A 12,842-nucleotide genomic window follows, 5' to 3' on the forward strand; every position below is an offset into this window, starting at 1 on the left:
CCTGTATCACACACTGTATATATCACACTGCGCCCTGTATCACACACTGTATATATCACACCGTACCCTGTATCACACACTGTATATATCACACCGTACCCTGTATCACACACTGTATATATCACACCGTACCCTGTATCACACACTGTATATATCACACTGTACCCTGTATTACACACTGTATATATCACACTGCGTCCTGTATCACACACTGTATATTTCACACTGCGCCCTGTATCACACACTGTATATATCACTCTGCACCCTATATCACACACTGTATATATCACACTGCGCCCTGTATCACACACTGTATATATCACACTGCGCCCTGTATCACACACTGTATATATCACACTGCACCCTGTATCACACACTGTATATATCACACTGCGTCCTGTATCACACACTGTATATATCACACTGTGCCCTGTATCACACACTGTATATATCACTCTGCACCCTATATCCCACACTGTATATATCACACTGCGCCCTGTATCACACACTGTATATATCACACGGCGCCCTGTATTACACACTGTATATATCACACTGCGTCCTGTATCACACACTGTATATATCACACTGTGCCCTGTATCACACACTGTATATATCACACGGCGCCCTGTATTACACACTGTATATATCACACTGTGCCCTGTATTATACACTGTATATATCACACTGCACCCTGTATCACACACTGTATATATCACACTGCGCCCTGTATCACACACTGTATATATCACACTGCACCCTGTATTACACACTGTATATATCACACTGCGTCCTGTATTACACAGTGTATATATCACACTGTACCCTGTATCACACACTGTATATATCACTCTGCGCCCTGTATCACACACTGTATATATCACACTGTACCCTGTATTACACACTGTATATATCACCCTGCACCCTGTATCACACACTGTATATATCACACTGCGCCCTGTATTACACACTGTATATATAACACTGCACCCTGTATCACACACTGTATATATCACACTGCGCCCTGTATCACACACTGTATATATCACACTGCGTCCTGTATCACACACTGTATATATCACACTGCGCCCTGTATCACACACTGTATATATCACACTGCGCCCTGTATTACACACTGTATATATCACACTGCGCCCTGTATCACACACTGTATATATCACACTGCGTCCTGTATCACACACTGTATATATCACACTGTACCCTGTATTACACAGTGTATATATCACACTGTACCCTGTATTACACAGTGTATATATCACACTGCGTCCTGTATCACACACTGTATATATCACACTGCGCCCTGTATCACACACTGTATATATCACACCGTACCCTGTATCACACACTGTATATATCACACTGTACCCTGTATCACACACTGTATATATCACACCGTACCCTGTATCACACACTGTATATATCACACTGTACCCTGTATCACACACTGTATATATCACACTGTACCCTGTATCACACACTGTATATATCACACCGTACCCTGTATCACACACTGTATATATCACACTGTACCCTGTATCACACACTGTATATATCACACCGTACCCTGTATCACACACTGTATATATCACACTGTACCCTGTATTACACACTGTATATATCACACTGTACCCTGTATTACACACTGTATATATCACACGTACCCTGTATCACACACTGTATATATCACACTGCGTCCTGTATCACACACTGTATATTTCACACTGCGCCCTGTATCACACACTGTATATATCACTCTGCACCCTATATCCCACACTGTATATATCACACTGCGTCCTGTATTACACACTGTATATATCACACTGCACCCTCTATCACACACTGTATATATCATACTGCGCCCTGTATCACATACTGTATATATCACACAGCGTCCTGTATTACACACTGTATATATCACACTGCGTCCTGTATCACACACTGTATATATCACACTGTGCCCTGTATCACACACTGTATATATCACACTGCGCCCTGTATCACACACTGTATATATCACACTGTGCCCTGTATCACACACTGTATATATCACACAGCGCCCTGTATTACACACTGTATATATCACACTGTGCCCTGTATTATACACTGTATATATCATACTGCGCCCTGTATCACACACTGTACATATCACACTGCGCCCTGTATCACACACTGTATATATCACACTGTACCCTGTATTACACACTGTATATATCATACTGTACCCTGTATATATCACACTGCGCCCTGTATCACACACTGTATATATCATACTGCGTCCTGTATCACACACTGTATATATCACACTGCGTCCTGTATCACACACTGTATATATCACACTGTGCCCTGTAACACACACTGTATATATCACACTGTACCCTGTATTACACACTGTATATATCACACTGTGTCCTGTATCACACACTGTATATATCATACTGCGCCCTGTATCACACACTGTATATATCACACTGCGTCCTGTATCACACACTGTATATATCACACTGCGTCCTGTATCACACACTGTATATATCACACTGCGTCCTGTATCACACACTGTATATATCACACTGCGTCCTGTATCACACACTGTATATATCACACTGTGCCCTGTATCACACACTGTATATATCACACTGTACCCTGTATTACACACTGTATATATCACACTGCGTCCTGTATCACACACTGTATATATCATACTGCGCCCTGTATCACACACTGTATATATCACACAGCGCCCTGTATCACACACTGTATATATCACACCGTACCCTGTATCACACACTGTATATATCACACTGTGTCCTGTATCACACACTGTATATATCACACTGCGTCCTGTATCACACACTGTATATATCACACTGTACCCTGTATCACACACTGTATATATCACACTGCGCCCTGTATCACACACTGTATATATCACACAGCACCCTGTATCACACACTGTATATATCACACTGCACCCTGTATCACACACTGTATATATCACACTGCGCCCTGTATCACACACTGTATATATCACACTGCGCCCTGTATCACACACTGTATATATCACACTGCGCCCTGTATCACACACTGTATATATCACACTGCACCCTCTATCACACACTGTATATATCACACTGCACCCTGTATCACACACTGTATATATCAGACTGCATCCTGTATCACACACTGTATATATCACACTGCACCCTGTATCACACACTGTATATATCACACTGCACCCTGTATCACACACTGTATATATCACACTGCATCCTGTATCACACACTGTATATATCACACTGCACCCTGTATCACACACTGTATATATCACACTGCGCCCTGTATCACACACTGTATATATCACCCTGCGCCCTGTATCACACACTGTATATATCACACTACGTCCTGTATTACACACTGTATATATCACCTTGCGCCCTGTATCACACACTGCATATATCACACTGCGCCCTGTATCACACACTGTATATATCACACTGCGCCCTGTATCACACACTGTATATATCACACTGCGCCCTGTATCACACACTGTATATATCACACTGCGCCCTGTATCACACACTGTATATATCACACTGCGCCCTGTATCACACACTGTATATATCACACTGCTTCCTGTATTACACACTGTATATATCACACTGCGCCCTGTATCACACACTGTATATATCACACTGCACCCTGTATCACACACTGTATATATCACACTGCGCCCTGTATCACACACTGTATATATCACACTGCGCCCTGTATCACACACTGTATATATCACACTGCGCCCTGTATCACACACTGTATATATCACACTGCGCCCTGTATCACACACTGTATATATCACACTGCGCCCTGTATCACACACTGTATATATCACACTGCTTCCTGTATTACACACTGTATATATCACACTGCGCCCTGTATCACACACTGTATATATCACACTGCATCCTGTATCACACACTGTATATATCACACTGCGCCCTGTATCACACACTGTATATATCACCCTGCGCCCTGTATCACACACTGTATATATCACCCTGCGCCCTGTATCACACACTGTATATATCACACTGCGCCCTGTATCACACACTGTATATATCACACAGCACCCTGTATCACACACTGTATATATCACACTGCGCCCTGTATCACACACTGTATATATCACACTGCACCCTGTATCACACACTGTATATATCACACTGCGTCCTGTATCACACACTGTATATATCACACTGCGTCCTGTATCACACACTGTATATATCACACTGCATCCTGTATCACACACTGTATATATCACACTGCGCCCTGTATCACACACTGTATATATCACCCTGCGCCCTGTATCACACACTGTATATATCACACTGCGTCCTGTATCACACACTGTATATATCATACTGCGCCCTGTATCACACACTGTATATATCACACAGCGCCCTGTATCACACACTGTATATATCACACTGCACCCTGTATCACACACTGTATATATCACCCTGCACCCTGTATCACACACTGTATATATCACTCTGCGCCCTGTATCACACACTGTATATATCACACTGTACCCTGTATTACACACTGTATATATCACCCTGCACCCTGTATCACACACTGTATATATCACACTGCTTCCTGTATCACACACTGTATATATCACACTGTGCCCTGTATTATACACTGTATATATCATACTGCGCCCTGTATCACACACTGTACATATCACACTGCGCCCTGTATCACACACTGTATATATCACACTGTACCCTGTATTACACACTGTATATATCATACTGTACCCTGTATATATCACACTGTACCCTGTATCACACACTGTATATATCACACTGCGCCCTGTATCACACACTGTATATATCACACAGCACCCTGTATCACACACTGTATATATCACACTGCACCCTGTATCACACACTGTATATATCACACTGCGCCCTGTATCACACACTGTATATATCACACTGCGCCCTGTATCACACACTGTATATATCACACTGCGCCCTGTATCACACACTGTATATATCACACTGCACCCTGTATCACACACTGTATATATCACACTGCTTCCTGTATTACACACTGTATATATCACACTGCGCCCTGTATCACACGCTGTATATATCACACTGCACCCTGTATCACACACTGTATATATCACATTGCACCCTGTATCACACACTGTATATATCACACTGCGCCCTGTATCACACACTGTATATATCACACTGCGCCCTGTATCACACACTGTATATATCACACTGCGGCCTGTATCACACACTGTATATATCACACTGCGCCCTGTATCACACACTGTATATATCACACTGCTTCCTGTATTACACACTGTATATATCACACTGCGCCCTGTATCACACACTGTATATATCACACTGCATCCTGTATCACACAGTGTATATATCACACTGCGCCCTGTATCACACACTGTATATATCACCCTGCGCCCTGTATCACACACTGTATATATCACCCTGCGCCCTGTATCACACACTGTATATATCACACTGCGCCCTGTATCACACACTGTATATATCACACAGCACCCTGTATCACACACTGTATATATCACACTGCGCCCTGTATCACACACTGTATATATCACACTGCACCCTGTATCACACACTGTATATATCACACTGCGTCCTGTATCACACACTGTATATATCACACTGCGTCCTGTATCACACACTGTATATATCACACTGCATCCTGTATCACACACTGTATATATCACACTGCGCCCTGTATCACACACTGTATATATAACCCTGCGCCCTGTATCACACACTGTATATATCACACTGCGCCCTGTATCACACACTGTATATATCACACTGCGCCCTGTATCACACACTGTATATATCACACAGCACCCTGTATCACACACTGTATATATCACACTGCATCCTGTATCACACACTGTATATATCACACTGCGTCCTGTATCACACACTGTATATATCACCCTGCGCCCTGTATCACACACTGTATATATCACCCTGCGCCCTGTATCACACACTGTATATATCACACTGCGCCCTGTATCACACACTGTATATATCACACAGCACCCTGTATCACACACTGTATATATCACACTGCGCCCTGTATCACACACTGTATATATCACACTGCACCCTGTATCACACACTGTATATATCACACTGCGCCCTGTATTACACACTGTATATATCACCCTGCACCCTGTATCACACACTGTATATATCACACTGCGCCCTGTATCACACACTGTATATATCACACTGCGTCCTGTATCACACACTGTATATATCACACTGTACCCTGTATCACACACTGTATATATCACACTGTGCCCTGTATCACACACTGTATATATCACACTGCGTCCTGTATCACAGTATTCTGTATCCTCCCTCAATGCCCACTTTGTGCCTGGTACATTGTCTGCATCCCCTGCCCAGCTTGTAACAACGTATTCCTGGCACACTATTCTTACCAATGTCATCATGTCTGCAGCTGGCGGCTCCTCCTGAGAACGGTAAAAGTTATGTTTTTCCACAATTAATTTCTTCTGCTCATCATTCAATGCGAAGATCGGCTGTACCAGAGTCCAGATCAGGAGGAGATACATCGTGTGTCCTGAAATAAGAGCATACCTTAGTGCTGTGTGTGCTGTGTGTGCTGTATGTGATGTACTGTGTGTCACATGATGTGTGTGATGGGCTGTGTGTAATGTGGTGTGTTTGATGGCTGTGTGACGGCTGTGTGTGATGTGCTTTGCATGATGTGCTGTGTATGCTGTGTGTGAGGTGCTGTGTGTTATATCTGTGTGTGTTGTTTCTGTTGTGCTGTGTGTGACGGCTGTGTGTGATGTCTGTGTGTGTTGTGTTATTTCTGTTGTACTGTGTGTGATGTGCTTTGTATGATGCGCTGTGTGCAATGTGTGTGATGTGCGATATGTATCTAGTCAGACAGTCAGTACCTGTATGTAATTAGACAGTTGGTCCCTGTATCTAGTTAGACAGTCAGTACCCACACTCTATCTAGTTAGACACAACCTGCACTGTATTTAGTTGAAGAGTCCGTTGTCGGCTGTCCCTGTAGTGTGTGTAAATCTTATTATGGAGAGGAATGAGAGGATATAAAGTCTCGGGCAGGGTGGGGCCCCCATCACAGTCACACCCGCTGATGCATTGTGCTGGAAGCAGAAATATTGTGCTGAGGGACGAGGGAACGGGCCGAGAATGAGAACACTGTGGACATGTAGCCAGGATAAATAGAAAATGCATGCAGTGCTTATTAAGAATATATTCTATACTCCCCCAATATAGGACCTGCTATAAGTCTGGCCCCCTACCAAATGGAACAAAACCGCTACATGCAGGGTACAAAATCCCAACATTGCTCACAATATTTGCCAATGTCTGAATAAACATCCACATATCGCAAACCACCAAATGAGCCGGAATCTGGTCCACCTTGCAGCCAAACCAAAAGTTGCCAGATGGCTCAAATTTGGACCCAAATTGTTAAAATACCTTGCCCACAACTGCTTACTGTAATAAAATCTAGAGAATTGGCCGTGATTGCTTCCCAGTTTCTGCGAAAGTTTCCATACAGCATGTGGACTTATCACCCATTGCTCCAATGCCTCCAACCATTGACCAGGGCTCAGTAAAGGGGACTGTCCACCGCCCTTGTGGCGGAACCACTGCCTGTTTGTGAATTGCTATGTGTTATTCCCCTTGTTTTCCCCTGTATTGTGTTTTATTCCTATGTTTTACCTGCTCCCCATTCAGGAGAGCCAATACGAACGAGTCCTGTTCGCCTCCCGAATGGGGTCCACCACAAAACCTCATTTAGAATGTTATCTTAGAACGTTCACACCTCGTAATGAGGTGTCAAAACCACAAACTGCAAGGGAAGCCTCGGCGCGTGCTGACCCTGTTAGACAAACGCCATCTAGGGGGAGCATTCATGGATTGCTTCCCCCCTCATTCGGTTCCTGAATGAGTACCTCCCCAGTGCCCCTTGGAGTGTTTCACATCAATCCATTCGAACATTGGCAACTTGCAACATAAGTGTGAAACCGCAAAGGAAGTAATTAATGAGTGCCTACCTGGACGGCCGCCGTTCTGGGGGTCGCTGAGACTAGTGGAGACACTCTTGTGACAGATCACCTTGAACCCTGACTGGGCACCTCCGCCAACAGATGCTTCTTAGTTGACACTGAGGACTATAAGCACCGCACCGGTCACCACAAGCACTGCAGACTCCACAACCGCCGTAGCTTAACTGGAATCTCGCCGTCTTCCTTCCACCCTGGACCAACCTCTGACATCCAGGACCGTGTGGGAAAGACCTCTCCTACTCCAGAGAGCGTAGCAGGAACAGCTCTTAAAAGAGTATAGCAACCCCAGTGAACATAGCAGTTCCCTTTCAATCACAAGACCAAGCTGAGGGTAAAACAGGAACTCAATTTTAATGGAGGCACACTGGCCTTTTATGCAAGTTTCCCAACAAGGGTGGACCTTGTTGGGCACAGGGACACAGAGTTTACAAGCCAATAAAAACAATGTGACAATGAATGACACTCCCACATACAGTACACAAACCCTCCCCTCTGCCAGTTATATAATTAAGGCAGATAATACATTAACTTAATTATCCCTAGGCCATCTTTGTCCTTTTTACCTCTGAAATCGAAATCTATCACTCATAGGTACCAATATTCCCTGCCCACCTTTACGATAAGGCCGAATTTTGAACTCTGCCTGTAGACCTATCTTTGCTGGGACGATACTCCATTATATTGTAGGATGGTCCCAGGGAATTATATATGAAACAGGATGGTATATTGCAGTCTCTTTCTCACTGTATAGTGACATGGCAGGTGGGGGTATTTTTATATTTTTGTATATACTTGTAATCAAAATTATTCAATCGCCATTGAAAATCATGTTTATTGTCAACATTTACAGACTTTCAGCTGAAAAAATCAAAAAAGCAATTGAAATAGCTCAACACAATAATTGGTTTCCCCCAATTCAACTGAAAATGCAACTTATAATGACTTCTGCAGTCTCAGAATTATTCAACCCCTTCATGGAAAGCATAATTAGTACTTTGTAAAGCACCCTTTTGCTGTTATGACCTGCTTCAAATGAGATACATAGCCAGACACCAGCTTCTGGCAGCATTCTGAGGAATCTTAGCCCATTGCTCCTGAGCAATGGCCTTCAGATCAGTAATATTCTTGGGTTTGCATTCTGGAACTGCCTTCTTCAAATCCCACCAGAGGTTTTTTATGTGTTCAAGTCAGGTGACTCATGGCCAATGTAGGATTTTCCAGGACTTCTTCTGCAACCAAGCCTTGGTGGAATTTGAAGCATGCTTGAGATCATTATCTTCTTGGAAGGTCCAATGATGCCTAAGTTTCCTCACAGACGGCATGATGTTTTCTCCTAGGATTTTCTGATCATTTAATGAATCCATCTTGCCTTCCACACGCTGCAGGTTTCCAGTGCCAGAGGATACAAAGCAGCCCCACATCACCGAACCACCACCATGCTAACTTTAGGGAGAGTGTTCTTTTCAGCGTTTGCTTCATTCTTCTTCCTCCAGACATACCGCTGATCCATTGGGCCAAGAAGTTCAAGTTTTGTTCCATCGTACATCACTACTGACCCAAGAGCACAAGAAAAATCATATAAATAAGCCACAGAACTTTTGGGATTCTGTTACGCGGCTTATTTATATGATTTTGGGTCAGTAGTGGTGTACGTCTTGGAGTTCTGCCATTGAAACCTTCTGCATTTACTAAGCACCTTAGTTTGTTTACTGAAACCTAAGTGTTCCAGCTCAAGCCCTTCATTAGTTGCTTCCGGTGTACTTGGGACCATACCCGTTTTGCATGTTTGTGCTGTTGCGAGGGATTCTATTCAGGGGGTTGATACATTTTGAGACTGGAGAAGTCATAATAAGTTGCATTTTCAGTTACATTTGGGGAAACAACTTGAAGCATTTTAATATTTCAATAGTTTTTGTTTGATTTGTTCATTGCAAACAGCTGAAAATCGGTAATTTGGAAAATAAACCTGATTAATAATTTTACCCACAACTGCATACTGTGGTGACAGCCACACAGTTAAACCTCGCTGTTTTTCAGTTTTTCAGTAATAATAACAATAATAATTCAGTAATTATTACTCACAAAAAGCGATAGAATAATAACACATTTACATCTATCCGAATGCAGTTTAAATCCAGTGCTTGATACATTTCTGAATCCTATACTTTATAGGATTTTGATGAAAGCAAATCACTTATTTTATACTAAACACTGAACGAATTTGGTTGGATATGCTCATTTTATTGGTATGACCAAATTTGGACTACAATTTCTTTATGGGATATGAGAAATGCTGACCATTACTTGTCTCTAGCGTTTAATTGATTAATATTGCACTTTGTGACTATTGGATAAATGTTTGTCTTCCGCATAACAAGCTATCAAGCTGGTAATAAAATCTATCTGGTCCTTCGAGCCGAAAGACTGAATGAGCTATTGCTCTTTGTTCACTGTGCTTCACCTTAGCCTAAATAATTCTAACCAGATGTGCTGAATCCTGGGTGACGTCCTGCTAACCAATTTAATGTGACTGTAGCGCCCTTTAGATAACAGGTGCTGTGATCCTCATTCAAACCGCTCCTGTTAATAATTACATCCAAAAATAATATTGTGGATAGCATGACGGTAGCTCCGGATCACCCAGATCCAGAACGAGCCTTGCCATGTCAAACCATGACAACATTAAACTGTATACACAGGAGGCAACTAATTGGAAACACTGGTGGTAAGAGCAAGCTGGCCACCTTACTCTGTCAAACAGAAAATGCAAGTTTAGACCACCCAAGTGCAGTATGTGAACAATATATAAAAGGATAATTACTTCCCTTTGGTTGGTCAGGTATAACAAAAGGATTCCTCTTAATCCTCAGAATACATAGAAACAAAGCAAGATATACCTATACCTAAAAAATACAAAAGAAAGTACGCTCATAGGGGATTAACGTTAATATAATAAACGGCCCCTAATTATATCACACTCACAGAATTGAGGTTGTTTTCAAGCCCATCAAGAATGTGTAGGCTCTCATAAATTCCTCGTGGTTGGAGTATTTGACATTACATGCAAAAAATGAAAGATGGCATAGTATATCACTGTTTGAAAAAGTATAAATTGGCTTTAATGGTTGCACTTACAGCATAAAAGATGTAAAAAGGCCCATCAATACAATTATGTCGTCCAGTCAATACAGAGAACGAAGTCCTTGTAGAGATCTCAGGCAAGCAAACAGGAAAATACCGTATATAAAATCAAATAAAATCAAATAAAAGTTCTAGCAAATAACTCTACGCGTTTCGTCTGTATTAACAGACTTCCTCAGGAGTGGTGGAGTGCTTCAAATCTTCTGGGTGCTTTATCCTCCATTTATAGGTCCTCCCGCCGTTTTTTCGGATCAATTTCCCCCATATCAGCTGTTTCCGATCAGCTGTATTACAGTTCGTAACAACATTCCATATATGGAGTTCCGGAGCGTCTCCGTGGAACGCAGGTGCGTTCCACCACCCCGGAAACATCCGCATTCTCGTCAGTTAGGCGGAAGTGGTCAGCTGTGCGGACGAAGTCCATACCGTTGGAACGCACGTGCGTTCCATTTCGCTCCCACGAAGATTGAGCAATAATCATAAAAAAAAAAAATGAAAAGAAATACATAATATTAATAATTCTTTCGGAGCATCATTATTATTAACCAACCCAGAGGGTATATATTGAGATTGAGGCTCATATTATGGAGTATGATACAGTAAATAAGGCACACTTGTACTTGCACACTCGTGGTCTTAAAGCGATCCCCAAACATTTAGTACTTATCACATATAGTGGTTCAGTATTAACAATATTTTGTTAGTCTCATCCATTACTCACAGTCTATTATGAGAGACATCTTATATGTAAATTTAAGAGATATTAAGAATAAAATAAAACAAAGTCACAACAAGATTAGAGTAAAGTATAAAATAAAGTCTAAAATAAAGAGTAAGGTGTCTGAAGTAGGTGCATAGTGGAGAAGAACAGAGAGAGGGATTCTGGAATACTGGTTGAGCCTAATGAAATAAAATAAAAATAAAAATAAATATGTAGATAAAAATAAAATAAAAATAAAAATAGGAGTAAAAATAAAAATAAATAAAAATAAAAATAAATAAAAATAGAGTAGAAGAAGAAAAAAAGGATCCTAAATAAAAATATAAAAGACATAATTGAAACATTATAGAAAACAAATGAAATCAAAATCCACATTCAGCCCTAGAGGCTGAAGTGTTTTTAATCTATGAATCCAGAATCCCTCCCTCTGTCTGAATTTATTGGTAATATCCCCTCCTCTCGCATCCAGATTTACCCCTTCGATGACAACCCAAGATAAATTATGGGTTTTAAACATTGGACATATATTACAGTGTGTGGGGACTGAGTGATTCTTAACCCCCTTCTTTATATTGTTTAGATGTTCTAGAAATCATACTTTGGCTTTTCGTCCTGTTCTCCCCACATACTGTGCCCCGCAACTACAGCTGAGGAGGTATACTACATTAGTGGATATACATGTGAGATGTCCTTTCATTTTGAATTCCTCTCCCGTTGTTGTACTTTGAAAGCTAGAAACATGACAAGGCATGGACCTGCAAGCTTTACATTTTGCACATGTGAAAAATCCCT

General features: G+C 41.8%; 1 protein-coding gene across 3 annotated transcripts in view; it reads right to left on the minus strand.

Annotated features, from left to right (window-relative positions):
• The window catches only part of LOC134614079 (peptidase inhibitor 16-like), a 254,845-nt gene extending 247,694 nt beyond the window's left edge, over positions 1–7,151 (minus strand). Inside the window, exons 1-2 of one of the 3 annotated variants that reach the window (XM_063457496.1) lie at positions 7,094–7,151; positions 6,554–6,696 (exon numbers count right to left, since the gene is read on the minus strand). In XM_063457496.1, the coding sequence (XP_063313566.1) occupies positions 6,554–6,688 (135 nt within the window). In that variant the 5' untranslated portion in view covers positions 6,689–6,696; positions 7,094–7,151. Of the gene's footprint in view, positions 1–6,553; positions 6,697–7,057 lie in introns of all 3 variants that reach the window. The other 2 variants (XM_063457495.1, XM_063457494.1) reach the window with 2 other exon arrangements.
• Between the last annotated feature and the right edge of the window lie 5,691 nt (positions 7,152–12,842).

This window comes from Pelobates fuscus, chromosome 6 (assembly GCF_036172605.1).
Source record: "Pelobates fuscus isolate aPelFus1 chromosome 6, aPelFus1.pri, whole genome shotgun sequence".
NCBI classification, from domain to species: domain Eukaryota; kingdom Metazoa; phylum Chordata; class Amphibia; order Anura; family Pelobatidae; genus Pelobates; species Pelobates fuscus.